The sequence below is a fragment of the Telopea speciosissima genome, chromosome 4, assembly GCF_018873765.1.
Source record: "Telopea speciosissima isolate NSW1024214 ecotype Mountain lineage chromosome 4, Tspe_v1, whole genome shotgun sequence".
NCBI lineage: Eukaryota > Viridiplantae > Streptophyta > Magnoliopsida > Proteales > Proteaceae > Telopea > Telopea speciosissima.
The window spans coordinates 19,742,739-19,763,836 of NC_057919.1; the positions used below are offsets into that span (position 1 = coordinate 19,742,739).

Genomic DNA, 21,098 nt, shown 5'->3' on the forward strand with positions numbered 1-21,098 from the left:
ATTTTATTCTAATTATGTATTCATCTACCCATATCAAGGAGTTAAATTGATCCTCTTGTGCATGACGCTTGTAAAACAACCGACCATAATTCCCTTTTTGTAGGAGTCATGTTCAACAACATCATACCTTGACCACATGAACACATGGGTAGCTTGTATTGATTAGAATATGTTAAAGTTTACAAATTGATTTTGTTTTTTTGGTGTAAAGTTGACAAATTGGCTCAATGGTTGAAAAAGTTGTAATAGAAATGCTTTAATATACGTTCCACTTTTTTGTTGTGCGGAGGGGGGTTTTTTTGTTTGCATGGAACATCTAGGGAAGCTTGCCTTGACGGGGCAGCAGGGCAGGGCTGCGGTAAAGCCTAGAGAAGGTATTACCAGGAGAGAGAATCGTAAGGGTAGGTGACTACGCGTAGCGTGTAGGGTCGTATCCTCGTAGGGTTATGTTATATAAGATTTCAAAACAAAGGCATCTTCTATTCTTCCCCCCCAAATTTAATCAGATATTTTGACCGCATTCAACGTATGACTAACGACTCATTCTCACCTAGAATTTTGTAATCCTGGGACGGCGGAGCTCCCCTTGGCGCCTTTGCCTGTCCGCCTCCCTTCATTCTCAAATCTGCTCCACATTCCTCAAATTCCAATGGCAGGCTAGGGTTTCTTATTTTGTGAAGGCCGACCTGCCTAGTCCTTATCCTCTTTAAGCCTCGGCCTCGTTTCTTCCTTCCGCATTGCGTCTTCGCTGCGGATTCAATGGCGTCTAGGTCTACCACCACCAAATCTGATCCATCCGAGGATCCTCAGGTATCGAGCATTTGGCTTTCTTCTCTCTGTCTGTTTGTGTCTCTTCCAGGTAATCCAACCTGGATGCTACTTCTACATTCGTCTCTTTGAGCTGCATTGTTGATTACAAGCTGGATAGCACTGCAGGGGAATCGAATGACGTTTGTTGTTATTTTTTGGTGGATCCCTGGATACTTGGTTGAAGCAAAATTCCTACTTCCCGTCCTATAGTTACAATGTATAATTTAGTGTAGCTGATGGATGGGACAAATAATGTAATCTGAACTGAATTCATATGAACACGTTTAGTGAAATCTAAGAGGACTAAGTACACAGCAAAAGGAATTTCTTTCCCTTCTTATAACGTCAAAAAAGAAAAAAAGAAAAAAAAGAAGGAGATTACTGAAACAGTTGAGGTCGGACTTAATCTGATTTATTCCTTGCTATGTATTATTTCCTTTAGGAGTGAATTTTCAGCCTACTAATCACCTAGGTAGCTTTGGAATTTTGTTTCTTTTTTTTGGGGGGGTGGGGGGTGGGATGCTTTGTCTTTGTCTATTCCACTGGTAAGGCATCACTGTGTGATTATGATTGGAAGCGTTCTTGACAATCTTTGATAATTAAGGTTTTGTTCTGAGATGAAGGGACTAAAAACAATACCTTTGAAGGGCATAGAAAAATAAAAATATTTGGCAAGAAGTAGGTTAAAAAAATGTTGAAGAGATGGCAAAGAGAAGGAAGAATCATCTTGGATCATGTGGAATATTGAACTTACAGTGAAACCAGTTTCAGGATATGTTTGAACCTAGTCTGGCAATTACAATTTAAGTTATGCTGGCTAGGTAAAGCAGGTCCTCATATTACTTCGAGGTAATTTTGTAGTTTACACTTGCCAACCTTTGAGTCAACAGCTCTACAAACAACTGCATCGTTGTGATTTAGAGTTGGCATGCTGAAAGCAAGTGTGGAGCCTCGTGCACTGGGTACATGCTGAAAGGAAGTGTGGACTTCTTTTATATGGATCTTTCAGCTGTTGTGGAAGGACTTCTTTTAACTGATGTTGTTATGATTCTTATTGCCAAACCACAAAAAAACTTGCACTTTTTGGTTAATACATTTTTTGTCCTTATTCACTTACTTTTGAATATTGTATATGCTCTTTTTGTTGGGTTGCTCACTTGGTCTCTTTTTGATATGTTACAGATGGTTGAAGTACAAGAAGGAAGTCAAAGTTCAAGGGACATTATCTCTGTTATTGATTCCTTAAAGAGACGAGTTGCAGCTGATCGATGCATTTTTATAAAGGTGCGTTCTTATAGTAACTAGTTTTACTATTGTTTGAGCTTATATCTTGTGGATCCTGCCCCTAAATGTATGTCTATTCACTTTATTTTCCTCAGAAAAGAATGGAAGAAAACAGGCAAAAGCTGATGGGTATCACAAATCATGTTTATAATTTGTCAAAGGCCAGAAGAAACAATGAGATGACTGATACAAATGTAGATTTATTGACAAAGAGGCAAACAGATGCACTTGGTACGTCAAATGGTCTTGATGTAAATAATGGTGAAAAGGATAATAGTAGCTTCCAAGAAGAGGTCCATGCCTCATCTTCAGTTCATTTAGGCACTACTTTTGGATCAAAGAGTGCTGTTTGCCCTATCAAGTTGCCAGAAGTCAAGACATTGCCTCCATATACTTCATGGATTTTTTTGGATAGGTATGTCAAGACAATGTCTTTTTTTGTTTGGTGTTTATCCATTGTTTGTTGGTGGACTTTCTTATTATTGATGGATTATTTATAGTATAACTTCAAACTGTCATGAAAGTTAATCTGCTTTATGATTCCTTTTGTACGTATTGTTATTGTCAATTACAGTGAGTGCAGTAGGTTCAGGCTTCTTGGTGTTTCACTCTCAAAATTCATTATTATTTCATCCCAAAGAACTTTACATGGACGTGTCAGTTTGTCATATTAATGTAGAATCAGTCCCCAACTAGGAACTAATTCTTCAGGAGGATCACTAAGATATCAATAGCACTTCTCAGCAATCAAACAAGGATAGCAACCACCCAATTAGATCTTCGAATGGATCTTAGATTGCAGTAGATTCAGGACACAGATTTCTCACAAGCAAATCGATTAATAAAAAAGGTAGAAGATAGGTAGAAGGATAGATGTGGATTGAGCTTCTCACTCTCACCCCGGCTCTCACCTTAGGTATCTCATCCTCTCAATGCATTTCACCTCTTAACTGAATCACACAGCTTCATGAAGAAAACTTCAAATATTCATTGTCTCAATTGTCCACAGCTAATGGCTATTACAAATATGTTTAAAGAACACCAAATAAAAGTCCTGATTTATAGGAAATTAAATTTAACTAACCTTTTAATTTCAGATTACATATAAGTTTATTAATAAAACCAAAATGGAAACAAATCCCAGTAGAAACCTATCTAATAAAGCTAGTTATAACAGTTGTAGGAGTCCTCTAGGTATTGGCAATTGAGTCTTCAATTTGTATTCACTAGCTAGCTGGCTGTGGGGCCTACTTGGTCATGAAATCTCCTCCCAAGAGGTGAACGATATCTGTTCAATTTTGGAAAATAAACCCTTCATGACATGCTGGCGATAGCTAATGACAGTCTCCAAGTAAAACTAATAATAATGTGCTGGAAATAAACTGCTCGATATAATAGGAAATAGGATAGATAATATCTCCTTAAAAGAACTGATCGATCTCCTCTTTAATTTGGGAAGTAAATCCAATTTTATACTGCTGGACGATACCTCTCTTTGGGGCAGAAATGATTGGGTTTGAATAAACCCAGAATTTGGACATGTACCTGTTGATCGATCTGCATCAGCTCCCTCCCCCCACTTAAGGAAAACTCGACCCCAAGTTTTGAACATTTGGACGCCCACCTTGGTGTGATGAAGGTCAAGCTCCAGTCCACATGGTAGGCTCTGATACCAAATAATGTAGAACAGTCACAAGTGATAACCAGTCCACAAGAGGATTGCAAACTTCAGCTCCAGCAACAGGAAATACTTAGATCGGTTCTTAGATTTGCAGGAAATTTCAGAACAATAAGATAAAAAACAAGAAATCGAAGTAGTGAAGAAGAAGATAGGTTGGTCTCTCACTTCACCATGATCTTATTGATTGCTCAGCTGTCAATGCACATCCTCCATGTACCGTCCTTTGGGGTGAGTAGGGCCGGTACGGCGCAAGGGCTCATGCTCTCTTGTATCAAACCCTTTTTCAGCAACTCGTCCACTTGACGTTTCAACTCCTCGTGCTCTGTGGGGCTGAGACGGTAGGCGGGCAAGTGAGGTAACATTGACTCGGGTGTGAGATCTATAGCATGTTGAATATCTTGCATTGGGGGCAGCTCATCTGGATGCTCCCCTGGCACCAAATCTGCAAAATCAGATAGCATATTCTAGATGGGCTTTGCAAGAGTCACTTCCGGGGTGGGGGTAACTTCCTTTGACCAAAGCTAAGATAATGCCGGTCTCTTTGCTGGTTTGTAGGGGCTCTCGTTGTGGTAGTGCTAACAGCTTAGTCCTTGATGACTTTGGGAATTGTGACTTGGTCTATGAGACACAGTCCACCTTTATTTATGATAATAAGATATGAGTACAAAGACAATAAAGCCCCTACGGCAACACAAAATAAACCCTAAGGACAAATCTACCCTTGAACCCATATTACAACACTTCCCCTCAAGTTGGTGCATGCATGTCACACATGTCCAACTTGCACACAAGAGGACTAAACAATTTACTACTTAATCCCTTAGTAAAAACATCAGCAAGCTGGTCTCCAGACTTGACAAATGGAGTGCAAATCAGTCCTTGTTCCAGTTTCTCTTTGATGAAATAGCGGTCAATCTCCACATACTTGGTGCGATCATCCTGGACCAGATTGTGAGCAATACTGATAGGAGATTTGTTGTCACATTAAAGCATCATAGGTAAAGATGTAGGAATAGCCAAGTCTTTCAACAGTCCCTGGAGCCACATTAATTCTAAAATGCCATGAGACATGGTGCAGAACGATCATCAAGAGATTTGGCCTAGTCAGAGTAAGTAAAGGCTTCCACCTGCATGTGATCATGAGGGAAGAAAAGAATTCCCTTTCCTGGGGGCAGACTTTAAGTATTGTAATATACGTATCACAACTTCTCAATGTGAAGTGTAGGGTCATGCATGTATTGGCTAACCATGCTGACAGCAAAGGCGATATCTGACCGGGTATGGGAGAGATAGATCAGCTTTCCAACTAACTGCTGATATTGCCCTTTATCCACAGGGTCACTAGTCTTGCTAGAGAGCCGAACATTTGTTTCAAAAGGAGTGTCTGAAGGTTTACACACTAAAATGCCAGTTTCAGATAACAAACCCAAAATGTATTGCCGTTGAGAGAGAAACACCCCTTTGGTTGAACGGACAACCTCAATATCAAGAAAGTACTTCAATTGGCCAAGATCCTTGATCTCAAATTCCTTCCCAAGATATGATTTGAGACGAGAAATTTCATCAATGTCGCTGCCAGTGACAACAATGTCGTCCACATAAATTAAAAGAAGGGCAATCTTGGATCCAGATCTCTTGATGAAGAGGGTGTGATCAACATTGCTTTGGGTGTAGCCAAAAGAGATCATCTCACCGTGAAATCTTCCAAACCAAGCTTGTGGGGACTGTAAGGCATGTTTCAGCATGCATAGTTTCCCATGGGTCTTCGGAGTAGCAAAGCCCAGGAGGGATATCCAAATAGAACTCTTTTTCCACTTCCCCGTGGAGAAATGCATTTTTCACGTCCAATTGCTGCAACTCCTAGCCAAGGTTAACTGCACATAACAAGATCACACGGATAGTGTTCATCTTTGCAACAAGTCACGACCATAAGTCTGTGTGAATCCCCTAGCGACCAACCGGGCCTTGTTTCGATCCATAGTGCCATCCATATTTTGTTTGACCGCAAACACCCATTTGCAACTTACTGTCTTCTTCTGAGGAGGGAGGAAGACTAAGTCCTAAGTGCCATTTTTTTCTAGGGTCTACATATCTTCAATCATGGTTGCCTTCCACCGTGGATCTTGGAGAGTTTCCTACCAGTTTTTAGGGAGAGAAACAGAAGACAAAGAAGAAAAAAAAAGTACGGTATAAGGGGGAAAGAGAATCATACAAAACAACTTGAGAAATAGGGTGTCACGTACAAGCTTGAACCCCTTTACGGACAACAATGGGAAGCTCTAATGAAGGATCAGAAACAATGAGAGACTGTGGAGAGAGATTACCAGTCGATGGTGGATCCAATGTAGGAGGATCATAGTTCGAGAGCTCGCGAGATCTCGGCGAGTTTCTCGGTTTTTTGAGAAACCAAGATGAGATGGGATACGATACAAAATAATACAAGATCTCGGATCTCGAGTCAAGATCTCGGGTTGACTCATGGAAATGACCCATCTACTATGTATTTACTTACCTAACTCGACATATCTCGGCGAGATCTCGGATCTTGGGTCGAGATCTTGGGTTGAGTCATTGAAATGACCCATCTACTATGTATTTACTTACCTAACTCGACAGAACTCTTATATGCTTGCTGTGGAGCACTACATGCAACATTACAACAACACTATGTCATGGGAAGACTATGTGACACTAGCGGGGACTGAATACTTGATTCAAAGTCATTTTATGTGATGATAGTTGTAACACTGTTAAACAGTTTGATGCATTACTTTAACATTTTTAATTCTTATTTAAGTTGTTTAGCTATTAATTGAATGTTTTGCTTGCTTTCTATCACTAAATTATGTGTAGAGTAGGGTATTTTAGTACGTCATCGCCTACCAACCTGTGGTCCGAATTGACACTCATATTTGGACTTTGTTTTTGCAAAATCTGATAGTGCCATTATGTTTTAATGGCCTAAAATAGGCTGAATAGCAAGTTTCAGACCCAAACTAGCTCTAAAACCCACCGAGTTGAGGCTTCGAGTCGGAAAAAAAAATGCACCAACTTGGCGAGATCTTGAATCAACTCGGTTTTTCCAAGGGCCGAGTTGGTACCGAGACCCGAGTTTTAGTACCTTGAGGAGGATCTGGTTGACTTGGAGCAACTATGGTGGTGTCTATTTGCTTCCCACAAGCTCGACAAGTATGTGTACGGACAATGGGAGGAATAACAACAATGGGTTGAGTCTCCCCCTATATAGGAGACTCCACTGAACAGGATTATTATATTCACCAACAAGAGGAGACATATCAGGCATATCTTCATCAAACCATGGAGACACCCCCTTGATGTGATTCCGGAGAAAAATAGGGTGCAACTTCATTAAAAATAACGTCCATAGTCACATACATGTGGCAGGTTGATGGATGGTAACACCGGTAGCCCTTCTGTGTAGGAGAATAACCAACAAACACACACTTTAAACCACGCGGTTCCAACTTACTGGGATGTTGATGGTTCTGGGCGTAAAAAACACATCCAACTACCTTTGGTAGAATAATGAAGGTATTGGATCCCTGGAGAACCTAAATAGGTGAGCAAAAATCAAGAACCCGTGTAGGCATTCGGTTGATCAGATAGATAGCAATTAGAACAGCCTCATTCCAATATTGTGGTGGAACATGCATCTCAAACATAATTGCTCGCGCCACCTCCAGTAAATGACAGTTCTTGCGTTCAGCCACCCCATTCTGAGCCGGTGTGTCAACACAACTGGTCTGATGGAGAATACCCTGAGATGCAAGATATGTCTGGAATGCCCCATTCTTATACTCCGTCCCATTATCACTACGGAGAACTTTAATGGTGGCATTAAATTGGGTGCGAACAAGGTCGTGAAAAGATTGACAGCAGGCAAAAACCTCACTCTTGTGGTGCATCAAATAATGCCAATTGCAACTGGTATGCCAATCAATAAAAGAAATACACTATTTATACCTATAAATAGAAGTACTACGGGCAGGGCCTCACGCATCCGAATGGATTAACATGAAAGGAGAAACACGTCTAATATTTAAATTGGAATAAGAAGAACGACTTTGCTTGGCTAAAATGCAAGCATCACAAAAAACTTCCTTTGGGTTACAATTTGAAAATAAAATGGGACTACTTTTAAGTTTTAACCAAAGTACCGACTGGAGGGTGACCTAACGTCTATGCCAAAGAAGTAAATCAGGAGAAACTACAGGAGCAGAAGCAGATTCGGTGTACTGAGCACGACTAGGAGATGAAGTAGCTTCGTCGAGCAAATAGAGATCACCATGAGCCCTACTAGAACCGACCGTGTCCCTAGTTACCAGATCCTGAAGAAGACAATGAGACGGGAAAAAAGTCACTTTACAATTAAGGTTGGAAGTGTGACACCTAAGAGTTGTAGTAAAGTAAGGAACATGTAAAACTGAATTTTAAGTTAGAGAGGGACTACATGCGCTGGACCTCTTCGCAGAGACAGAGGAAAGAGAGCCATCAGCAATGAGAACCTTGTCTTTACCAGAACAAGGAGAATATTTAAAGAAAAGACTGGCAGTATTTATCATGTGGTCAGGGGCACCAGAGTTGATGATCCAGGGACGGGAAGCAGTTGATGCACAATGACCAGCAATATAAATACATGGGGAAGCAGAGTCCGAGGGTACCAACGTGGAAGAGGAAGCAGAAGTAGGGCTGGCAGAACCGGATGAGTCCAACTTGGTTAACAACTGACGAAGAAGCTTGGTAAGCTCATCCTGAGAGGAGGAAGGGGCAGCACCAGATAGAGAATCAACAGCAGTAGCCTCTGTATGATTTGCTGAAGGTTTCCATGATCACGGCCTTTGTTAGAAGAGGCAGTGGGACAGCCATGAAGCTTCCAACAAAACTCCTTGGTGTGTCTTTCTTTCCCATAATATTCACACTTGATAGGGTCACGGTCAGAATGATCACCAGGGCAAAAAGGCCCACTTTTGGGCTGTATGGGAGGACCCCAGAAAGGAGGGCCGATCAGTCCTGGGGAGAGGGAGGCAGCATTGCAGCTCGATGGCTGTCCTCTTGTTGAAACAATGAGTATGCCCATAGTTGTCAAGGCGCCGCCTTGGCGTCCAAGCAGAAATCTTGGGGGCAAGGCGCTTGACGCTTTATTGTCAAGGCTCTATTTTATTATTTTTTTATGTTTTATTCTATCTGTTATGTTTCTATTGGGTTGTGTACGTTATTACTGTACATTGTTATACACCAAATCACCTAAAGGCAAAGCTATATCGAATGAAACCCTAGACTCTAGATACTCCTGGTCTCACGCCTTCTCTCAAGGAAGAAATGTAACCCTCGATTCCTGCCCCAGCTCTCGCCTCCAGCAACTCCGGCGACCACGAACTAGGCTCCGATGATCCTGTAAGTTCTTCACTTCCTGCCCCAGCTCTCGCCTCCAGCGACCACGAACTAGGCTCCAATGATCCTGTAAGTTCTTCTTCCCCTCCTCCGACTTAGACTATTCTCTTCTTTTTTTTTTTTTTTTTTTTCTATTCTTTATGCTGATTGTTTTTCTGCTCAAGCTCCAACGGCTGCCGGTGACCACAAACCTGGTTCCGGTGACGACTGCAACCTCCGATTTTCTCCGGTAAGTTCTCTTCCTCTCTTTTGCGATTTTTTCTATGTTTCTTCTTCTTCTCTGTTAGTATTTTTTTTCTTTGTTCTTCTTCTTCCTCTCCTCCGACCTCGACTATTCTCTGTTTTTTTTCTTCTTTTCTTTATTCCGATTGCTTTTCTCCTCAAGCTCCAGCTCCAGCGACTCCAGCAACCACAAACCTGGCTCCGGTGATGACTGCAACTTCAGATTTTCTCCGGTAAGTTCTCTTCCTCGCTTTTGCGATTTTTTTCTCTTTTCTTCCTCTTCGTATTATTATCCATTTTTTTCATATTTCTTTTCCTCCTCCAACATCGATTCGTCTGTGGAGTTTTTTCCCCCCTTTTTCTCTATTCTGCGGTTTCTTCTTGACCAGCGGCACCTTGTTTGCATGGTAACTTCTATAGTTCTATGCTTCTTCTTCTCTGTAGAGTGTAGTCTGTAACGGTAACTTCTTCTCTGTTTTTTTTTTTTTTGCTTAGTAACTTCTATATATGCTTCTTCTCTGTAGTCACTTGTCTGTAACGGTAACTTCTATCTATGCTTCTTCTCTGTAGTCACTAGTCTGTAACGGTAACTTCTTCTCTGTTCTACTGCTGCTGCTTTTTTTTTTTTTTTAAGTCTTTAACTATCTATGCTTTTTTTTTAAAGTCTGTAACTTCTATGCTTTTTATGTGTCATGTATGATTTTTCATTTTGATGACTTGAGGTGGCTTAATTTAATTTTTAATGATATAAGGTATGATACTATGATGCATCATGCCATCATGTATTGAGTGTTTGGGGAGGGGAGGGGGAAAACTAACACTAGACCGCCTTTACTGCTTAAGCTCCGCTTTACCGCCTAAGCGCTTAGACAGGCCTCCACCGCCTTGGACCGCCATGCCGCCGTGACAACTATGTATGCCTGTTCCAGAGTGGGGAAAGGATCCTTGCTAAGAACTTGAGCACGGATCTGGTCATACTCTACATTAAGTCCAGCAAGAAAGTCATACACCCTGAACTTATCTTCACGTTTCTTGAACTTGGTAACATCAGCAGGGGTAGAGCCCTGGAACGTATCATAGAAATCCCATTCCTGCCACAAACTGTGTAACTCAGAGTAACATTGTGACAGGCTGAGTTCCTTCTACTTGGTCTCATGAAGTTTCTTGAGCAGTTCATAGACATGTACATCGTTCCTAACCTATGAATAAGTTTTTCTGAGCAGCCTTCTAAATTTTTGCAGCAGTACCAACAAGAGATAACCCCTAGCAAGTTAGGGTTGCATACTACTGTGAAGGTATGACATAACAAGGGAGTTAGCAGAACTCTACTTCTCTTGTTCAACACCTTTAGTGATGGGTTTCTCTTTCGTACCAGTGAGATAACCCAATTACTTGCGAGAGTCGATGGAGAGATAGCAGGATCGAGACCACATCAAGTAATTGCTCTTGCTCCCATCCAAACGAATGGAGCATATAGGGAATATGGAGAAGCCATCATGGGAAACACGAACTTGCCCTTTACTTCCAAATGTAGCAGAAGGAAGATCTGAATTGTTTGCAATTATCACCAAACAATATCCCATGGGAGAACAAAGCCACAAAGCTGAAGAAAGAGATGCTAGAACATCAACCAATCACCAACAAAAAATCCACAAAGGGAAAAAACAGCCTTTCAATTCATGAAAGAAGGCTGGAAAACCAAAAGGAGGGAACAAACAAGCCGTCGGTGGTGGAGAAAAGCACCACCGAGGGTGGCAGAAGGGTGGGAGGCGGTAACCTTGCCTCTCGGTGGCGCTAGAAAGGGGAGAGAGAGGCACCAAGAGAAACTAAGAGGGAGGGAGGCGGTAGAAAGTTGGCGGTGGTGGTTAGATGCATAGTTGTCAAGCCGGCAAAGCGACCCAAGGTGTTGGAGGGGCGTCTAAGCGCTTAGGCGACAAGGCGCCCGCCTAGGCGTCACCTATGCCACCAAGGCACCCCAAGTGTTATTTTTTATTCCTCCCTTTTCTAACATTATTTAGTATGCTACAATATTCTAGTATGCTACAATATATACCTTATATCATCAAAAATCAACATTAAGCCACATTAAGTCACATCAAGTCATCAAAAATCAACATAGAACTAGAAGACAATAGAACTGAAGAAGCAAGCTATTGGAAGTTTGAAACAATCAAACATACATTTGGTTTATACTAGTCTCACATTTTTTTTTGGATGAATAAAAATTTAATTACGAAGAAAAAAGAAGGAATATACAAGCTCAAGGGCAAACAAGACTGAAGCTAGGATCTAGTTAGGGCGCAAAATGGATAGAGGGAGACCCCAGGATACAACAATGAGCCTATTCCTTGGGGAATCCTTCACATCCGAAGGGGGGAGGGATCTAATCTTAGATGACACAAAAAAAGATGGCCTTCCAAATCGTGTCGAAAGAGCGGGAGTTGGATGTCCATCTTCTAAGCTTACGTTCCATCCAAATGTGGGAGATAGTGGCACAAAAGGCAATCTTGCCAACCGAATCACAAATCGACTTCCCTCCGAACGTCATGTCAATCCAAATCCATTCCTTGCTGAGAGAAAGGGGGTGCGGCGACCGGGCCAACAGTGGGGAAGAAAATGGGTCCAGATGGAGGAAGCAAAGGGACAAGTGAAAAACAGGTGATCTGCATCTTCAGCCCCATTCCAACAAAGATAGCAGCTGGGAGGGACCTGAATATGTCGATAAATGAGGAAGGCTTGAGTAGGGAGGTAGTTAGCAAGGGCGCGCCAAGCGGTGAGGCTATGGCGGGGGATGTGGCCTCTAAACCAAACGACTCTGTGCCAAGGACAAGGGGTCCCTCTATGTTTAACCATGTCCCAAGCAGAGTGGGAGCTGAATCTGCCGATGGGTGAGGGGAGCCACAAGGTGGTTTCACCTCTACCTTGATGCCTGGGGGGGAGGGAGCTCCACAGGTCGGCGAGTGGGGGACCAAGAGCCACTGGTGATGATGGAGGCAATAGGGGCTGATCTATCCAATCTGGAGGAGTAGATATCGCGGGCGCTCACAATGGAAGAGAGGACACCAGAAGGGTGCCATTTGTCTAGCCAAAGTAAGGTGGTCGAACCATCATCAATCCTGCAAGAAATGGTGTCCCTGGCTAAATGCCTCACCTAGAGAATTCTGTGCCAAACCTAGGAGGAGTCAGCCCCTGGGCTAACAGACCAAATGGAATCTCTACGGAGGGGCCCAACATACACCCAAGAAGTCCAGATGCTGGTTTTGTTGGTGAGGAGCTTCCGAATAAGCTTGATGGAACCAGCAATGTTGACATCTTTAATTCTCCTGAGCCCGAGGCCTCCTTCAGATTTGGGGACGCAAAGGGAAGCCCAACTTATGGGATGAAGGAACCTGGCTGAGTCCACACCTTTCCAGAGGAAAGCACACATAATAGATTCAGCCGCCTTGATGGTACCCTTTGGATGGCCAAAAACACCACTCCAATAGATGTAGCAAGACTGAAGCACCGATCTGATGAGCTCAAGGTGACCTGCATAGGATAAGAGCTTGGCTTTTCAAAGCTGAGTTGGAACTTAAGGATGGATCGAATCTAGTAAGAGAGATGAGATTTACAGCAAGAAGAAGGAGGGAAGAGAAGAGAAGAAGAAGAGAAGAGGATGAGAGAATCGATTATGTGTGTTGAGTTATTCTCAACACACATATAACTTCATTAATAATCTCTTCCAAATTACACAGGCCTCCCTAGGGAGGTAAAGGGAAATAAAAAAAGAACAAGAACAATACAACTTGGTCATGTCTTATAACATGACAATGACATGAACCCCTCCCCTCTCCCCCCCCTCGGTTACCCTCCTTACCCCCTCCGGCAACTCTCGTCAGCTCCACCACCACCGCTGCACCCTCCACCACCCCTCTCCTTCTCTTCCAACCATCACTACCCCTCCATCTCCTCCTTTCACCCCCCACCCAATCCTCCCCCTTCTGTCCCAATGAAACCACTCCAGTGGTCCTCCTTGTTCTCCCACCTCTCCCCCATCTCTGACTCCTCTCTACCTTTTGTCAAACCTTCCCTAGGCAATGGTGTCCCCTATGCCCTCTATCCGAACTCTATTCTGCTTCCCGAAATCCCCAAATGGGAATCCTGCCTGGTTGGACATTTCCTTGGCGCTAGGCCCTCTTACAACATCGTCAAAGCCTCCCTCTCTAAGCATTGGAAGGCTGCTGGTTCGTTAGACACTCCTCTTCTGGATAATGGCGTCTTCATCTTCAAATTTTTTTCAGATGAAACTAAGGCTCGAGCTCTCGATGGAGCGCCATGGATGGTTGGCTCTAAGCCCATCTTTCTACGTCAATGGAAACCCCATCTTCTTCTCCACAGGGTCGACCTTTGCTCTATTCCCCTGTGGATCACATTACCTGGTCTCCCCCTTCACTATTGGAGTCAAGACTGCCTTGGCCGTATTGCGTTTGTGCTTGGAATCCCTCTTCGTGCTGACTCCCGAACCATTAAGATGGATCGTCTATCCTATGCTAGAATCTGCATCGATATCTCGGCAGATGCTCCCCCTCCCTCTTCCATCACCATCAAGGAAGAAAATAGTTTTTACTTTGAGTAACCAGTCAGATACGAGTGGATTCCTCCACACTGCTCCCATTGTAAAATTTTTGGTCATAACTCCAAGGACTGTGTTGCCTCTCTGCCCCTGGCCAAAGCTGCTCTCGATCCATCTCAGTCCCCTGAAACGCTGAAGGAACTTGACTCTAGCCCTCCTGCAACTGACCCAGGGCTCATCCCTGCTGCTTCGACACCCACGCTTACTCCAACTGCTGCAGCTCAAATGCTTTCCCCTGCTGCTAATCTCGCCTCTCTGAACCTGGATGGCTCTCTAAGAGCTCTCAGTAGAGGAAGAGAGCCCGTTCGTCGTCATCGTCCCATTAACCGTTGCAGTCAGCGCATTCGATGCCAACCGAATTCAAATCGCACCGTTAGCTCTCCTCCCTGTATGGTGGAGCTCCATATCCCAGCAACCGAGGACACTGCTCCTGCATCTGTCGTCGATTGCGATGACCCTGCTCCTGCACCTGCGGTGGCCCAACCAATCAACATCCAGTCCAAGACTGCTGCAAGCCGTGACCTTGGAAGAGACACTCTGTCTCCCTCGTCCTTGCTTATGACCGATAGCAGTACCAGATCGCAGGCTCCTCCTGTCACTGCTACAGACGTTGCCCTGCTTCGCTCCTCCGACCATTGCCATTCTCGTGTTAATCCTTCCTCTTCTACGGAAAGGTTTGACCTCCCCCCTTGTCTTTACCTTTTAAAACACCCCACCCCCCTTTACTTTTGGATTTTCCTGTTTTGCCCCCCACCCCCCCTTCCTAATCTTCTCCCTCTTTTACCCCCTCTTCTTCCAAATCCTAGGCCCATCGGACTGCCTTATCCCAACCATAACCGGCCCACTCCCCCTGGTCCCCTTCTCGGCCCATCTCAGCCCACCCCTCTCCCTTTAAATTCCAAGGCCACCTCTCTTAACCCAAACCTTACCTAACCCCATACCCTGGCCCATTCTTTCTTTGCTTATAACCTCCCTATTATTCCCCCCCGGCCCATCTCTACCACAAACACTTTCCCAACCCTCCTTCTCCCTCCCTTACCCGGTCCATTTCTGCCTCCTCTTTTGAGGCACCCTCTATTGCTTCCACCAGTCCCCCCTCCCCTCCTCCTTGCCGCCTACCTTTGACCCCTCTCCCCTCTTTAATCCTCCCCCTTTGCCGCCCGTATGTTCGCAATCCGGCTATCTCCTATTTCCGCCGTCGGTATAGGAGCACCCCTCCCTCCAGGTCCCTGCCCCCCTCCCTCTAGGTGTCATGTCTTCCGGTTTCTTCTGGAACGTCAGGGGTCTAAATTCTCTGGCCAAACACCAGGACATCAGATCCCTCATAAAATCCACTCACTCCTCCTTCTGTGCTCTTCTTGAAACCCGTGTGCTCCAGGAGAATGCTTCCCGCATTGCTTCCTCCATTGCCCCTTCTTGGTCCTTGCTCTCCAACTACAACCACTCCCCTAATGGTCGTATTTGGTTTCTCTGGGACCCTTCCAAGCTCCATGTCTCTCTTTCCCACTCCTCCTCCCAACTCCTCCATCTCCGCTTCTCTTTTCCCAACTCTCCCTCCTCTTTCTTCCTCTTAGTAGTCTACGCTTGTAACCAGGCTATTGATCGCTTACCTCTGTGGGCCGACCTTTCTCTCATTAAGGCTGGTCTGGACACCACTCCTTGGGGTATTGGGGGCAATTTCAATGTGGTCCGCTCCCAAACTTAGAAATTGGGTGGGAGGCCAATTCACCCTCTCTCGGTTAATGCGTTCAATGACTGCATTGGAGATCTTGCTGTTGACGACCTTAGATGGTCTGGCTTCCCTTTTACCTGGCACAACCGTAGGGTAGGATCTGACCGTATTGCCTGCAAGCTAGACCGCTTCCTCTCTAATGAGGCCTGGCTTACCTCTTTTCCCCTCTCCTCTGCCAATTTTCTTCTCTCTGGTATCTCTGACCATAGCCCTTATCACATTCTTATCCAGGCCTATGTTTCCTTCGGTCCCAAACCTTTCAAATTCTTTGACATGTGGACCTCTCATTCTCTCTTCTCGTCTACCGTTCTGACTGCCTGGCGCATCCCTGTCTTCTCCCCCTCACTCCCCCTCATTACCCTGGCTTGGAAACTTCGCCACACCAAGTCTGCCCTCAAAAGTTGGAACATCTCTACCTTCGGCAACATCCCCTCCCAGCTCTCCTCCTGCCGTTCCAATCTCTCCCTTGTCCAATCTAGGTTACAGTCGGACCCCCTCAACCCCTTGCTCGCTCTCGATGAGAAGAACCTCGCTCAAGAGCTCGCTTCCCTCTCTTCTCTCGAGGAAAGCTTCTTACGCCAAAAATCCCGCATCAAGTGGCTGGACCTTGGGGACTCCAACTCAGCCTACTTCCATCGATCTCTAAAACCCAGGTTGAATTCCAATTCCATCACTCTTCTGCTCTCTCCCGATGGCACTCCTCTTTCCTCTATCTCGGACATCAAATCGGCTGCCAGCTCGTACTTCTCCAATCTATTCAATCCCCCCCCTTTAACCCCTCCCCCTGGCCTAATTGATAAGTTTGTCCCTCCCCATCTTTCTGACTCGCTCCTTGCCATCCCCTTTGATGACAAAATCTCCAGAGCAATCCTCTCCCATAAATCCAATAAAGCCCCTGGCCCTGATGGCTTCAGCATGGGCTTTTACCTCAGCTGCTGGGAAGCGATCAAAGGCGATCTCTTCAAAGCTATCCGCAACTTCTTCTTCAAGCCTAGCCAGCTACCTCAAGTCAATCAGACTTTCATCTACCTCATCCCTAAAAAAGATGGAGCCACCTCCCTATCTGATTTTCGCCCTATCTCCCTCTGTAATCTCACCTACAAGTTCGTTGCTAAGATCCTTGCCAACAGAATTAAGGCTGTCATCCCCTCCCTTGTCAGCCCTAATCAATCTGCCTTCATTTTAGGTAGAAGCATTGCTGACAACATCATTCTTTGCTCTGAGATTGTGAGAGGTTTTGACCGCAAAGCTCACAGCCCGGCGGCCCTCATGAAAATCGACCACCATAAGGCGTTTGACTCCCTTCGTTGGGATTTCATTTGCGATGTGCTCGCCCAAATGGGCTTCCCCCCTGCTTTCGTTCGCTGGATCTAAGCTTACATCTCCTCCCCCTCCTTCTCTGTCCTTGTCAACGGCTCCCCTGTTGGCTTCTTCCACTCCAAAGTGGGCCTTCGACAAGGATGCCCCTTATCCCCTTTCCTTTTCTCCTTGGCTTTGTAAGTCCTCTCTAGAAGCCTCCAATCCAAAATCGATCTCCATCTCATCTCCCCTATCCCCAAATGCAAGCATATCAACCTCACTCATCTGGCCTTTGCAGATGATCTGTTGAGCTTCTCTAAGGCCTCCACCTCCTCTATTTCTGCCATCATGGACTCTCTCCACCTCTTTGAATCCCTTTCTGGCCTCCGTATTAACCTCCTCAAATCCAAAATCTTCCTCACTGGCATCCCTGATTCTACTAAAGCCTTTCTCTTGGATCTGACGGGATTCTCCATTGGTTCCCTCCCCGTCAATTATCTTGGGCTTCCTCTCATTCCTGCAAGGCTATCCAGCCATCATTGTGCTCCTATGCTTGACAATATTCGCAAGAGACTCCAACTTTGGAAAGGCAAACTCCTCTCCTATGCTGGTAGGTTGGAATGCGTCAAGTCTGTCCTCCAAGCCTCCTACATCTATTGGACTGGCATCTTTGGTATCCCCAAAGCCACAATCAAGGCTATGGGGCGCCTCTTTTGCGCTTTTCTCTGGAAAGGTTCCGATCCCTCCAAATTCCTCCATCCCTCCAGTTGGAAATCCATTTGCCTTCCCAAATCAGAAGGCGGCTTAGGTATCCGTCGCATCTGCGATTCCAACACTGCGGGTATCCTCAAGCTGATTTGGAAGATCTCCTCCCATCAGGACTCCATTTGGGTCTCTTGGGTCTACTCTCATCTTCTCAAATCTGACTCCATTTGGACTGTTAGGATTCCCTCCGACTGCTCTTGGATTTGGCGTAAAGTCCTCCTCCTCAGGCCTCTTGCTCTCCGTGGCACCTCTGCCTCTGTTGCTGATGGTTCCACCATCTCTCTCTGGCTTGATCCTTGGCACCCGCTTGGTATTCTCTATAATCTTTTGGGCCCCAGGTCGATCTACTCTTCAGGTCTCCCAAAAGCCTCCCCCCTCTCTAACCTTATTGTCTCTGGGTCTTGGACTCCCCCTCCCTCCCTCGACCCCTCTACCTTGTCCTCCTCCTTTTGGCAGTCGCTCCCCCCCTCCCCCCCCTTTTGCCCACCGTTGCTGATAGAATAATTTGGCTTCCTTCATCCACTGGCATCTTCTCCTCTAGGTCTGCCTGGAACTTTGTGCTTGATCCCAGTCCCACCGTCCCCTGGCACACCCTAACCTGGTCCAAGGGCCACATCCCTCGCCATAGCTTTATTGCCTGGAGATCCCTTAGACTTTGCCTTCCTACACAAGCCTTCCTTCTGCACCGCAACATCCCTGTCTCCCCTTCTTGCATCTTTTGTTGGAGTGGTCAGTGAGGATATAGCCCACCTTTTCTTTGCCTGCCCCTTCTCCTCCGCCATCTGGAAAAAAGCCCTTTCCCTCATTTGGCCCAGAAATAGAAGATTGTTGGATTTTGATCAGGAATGGCGATGGTTGGTGAAAGCTTTCTCAGGGAAGTCTGTCTGTGACACTATTGGTAAGTTGGTTTTCTGTGCTGCTATCTATCATATCTGGATGGAGCGAAACCTAAGGGGATGGACTTCCAACTCCCGATCTTTTGATTTGATTTGAAAGGCGAGCTCCTTTGATGTCTCTTCTAAAGTCAACTGTGGTCGCATTCGTCGTATTTTGGACTCTCCTAGGAACAGGCATATTGTTGTTTCCTGGGGTCTTGATCTGTCTCTTTTGAGGTCCCCCTCCTCTGCGTAGGCTGGGCTGGTCGTCTTTCCCTCCCCCCTCTCTCCTTCCCTTGTATATCCCCCCTTTTTTTTCCCTCCCTGCCCCCTGCTGGGGTATGGTAATATATTCATTCATCCAAAAAAAAACTTGACAATGACAGAACTACCCCTATACAAGATATTGTAACAACTCTAACACTCCCCCTCAAGCTGGAGAATAAATGTCATACATTCCCAGCTTGCACAATAGGGTACTAAATAGACTAGGAGTGAGACCCTTAGTGAAGATATCTGCTAGTTGATCACCTGTCATCACAAAGGGAGTACAAATGCACCCAGAATCCAGCTTCTCTTTGATGAAGTGACGATCAACCTCAATATGCTTGGTTCGATCATGTTGAACCGGATTATGGGCAATGCTTATGGCAGCTTTGTTGTCACAATAAAGTCTCATTGGCCCTTCAGTTTCAAAGCTCAAGTCTTGAAGAAGCCTTTTTAGCCATATAAGCTCACATACTCTATGGGCCATGGCCCTAAACTCGGCCTCTGCACTGGATCTAGCTACAACTGGTTGTTTCTTGCTCCTCCAGGTAACTAGATTACCACCCACAAAGGTACAGTACCCCTCCTGTCAGAAACTGAACCAGCCCAATCAGCATCTGTGTAGCCTTCAATCTGCAAATGGTCATGCCTGGCAAATAGAAGACCTTTTCCTGTACAGGATTTCAAGTATCTAATGATGCGATACACGGCATCCAGATGTCCACCTCTGGGAGCATGCATGAACTGACTCACCACTCCAACTGCATAAGAGATGTCTGGTCGAGTCAAGGAGAGATAGATTAGTTTCCCAACTAACCTTTGGTACTTGCTTGCATCTATAAGAGAAGAACCACATTCATCACCAAGTTTATGGATTCGGATCAATGGGGCAAGTGGCTGGTTTGCACCCCATCATCCCTGTCTCTTTCAGAAGATCCAAGACAAATTTCCTTTGGAAATGTTGATCCCTTTCCTTGATCTTGATACTTCAATACCCAAGAAGTATTTCAAGAGTCCCAAGGTTTTTGATCTCAAACTGTCTAGCCAGATAAGACTTCAATCTGTTTATCTCAGCCACATCATTCCCAGTCACCACAATGTCATCAACATAGACAATGAGAGTTGTAACTGTACCATTACCTCTCCTGATAAACAAGGTGTGGTCAGCTTGACTCTGATAATACTTTTTCTTCAGGATGGCTTGTCTAAATCTCTCAAACCAGGCCTTAGGAGACTGCTTGAGGCCATAGAGAGCCTTCTTCAAGAGACACACTTTCCCTTCAGCTGAGGGACACTTAAAACCAGGTGGAGGCTGCATGTATACTTCCTCTGCTAAATCTCCATGAAGAAATGCATTCTTCACATCTAATTGGTACATTGGCCAATCTTTATTGGCTGCCACCGAAAGAAGAACCCTGATTGAGTTATGCTTGGCTACGGGGGCAAAAGTCTCCTGGTAGTCAATGCCATACATCTGACTATACCCTTTTGCAACCAGCCTAGCTTTGTACCTCTCCACTGTACCATCAGATCTATACTAGACTATAAACCCATATGCATCCAACTGGACTTCTCCCCCTGGGAAGATCAACTAGTGTCCAAGTATTGTTCTTCTCTAGAGCCACCATTTCCTCAGTCATTGCTTGCATCCATTTTGGATCAGATAAGGCCTCAGTGACATTTTTAGGAATAGAAGAAGACTCAAGGGTAGTGGAAAAAGCAATACCTGTAGGAGAAATGGAGTCATAGGAAACAAACTGGGCTATGGGGTTAGTACAAGCTCTCTTCCCCTTTCTCATAGCAATGGGAAGATCTAATTCAGAAGGAGAGGAATTACTTGACTGAGGAGGATGAGACTGAGGATGTGGATCCAAAGAAGGGTTTCGGCAGGGTTGCTTATACCATGGTTGCTTCCCTTTTCCCTTCAACAAGCATTTACCTCTTGTGAATACACCATCTTCTTTGAATCTTATTCCCTTGTATTCCTTTTTTCTGCTAGCATCACCACCACTACTAGCATCAATATCAACAACACCAACAATACCATCAGCATCAGCATCATCAACAACATCTACTTCTTTGTACTTTCCAATATCAAATAGGAATGGGGAAGTGGAAGTAGGCAAGGGAGATAGAAAG

General features: G+C 44.9%; 1 protein-coding gene across 1 annotated transcript in view; it reads left to right on the plus strand.

Moving 5' to 3' along the window:
* The first annotated feature begins 473 nt into the window (after nucleotides 1–473).
* The window catches only part of LOC122660244 (histone-lysine N-methyltransferase CLF-like), a 62,312-nt gene continuing 41,687 nt past the window's right edge, over nucleotides 474–21,098 (plus strand). The window contains exons 1-3 of the mRNA XM_043855464.1: nucleotides 474–810; nucleotides 1,993–2,094; nucleotides 2,190–2,509. Coding sequence (XP_043711399.1) covers nucleotides 760–810; nucleotides 1,993–2,094; nucleotides 2,190–2,509 — 473 coding nt within the window. The 5' untranslated portion in view covers nucleotides 474–759. The remainder of the gene's footprint in view (nucleotides 811–1,992; nucleotides 2,095–2,189; nucleotides 2,510–21,098) is intronic.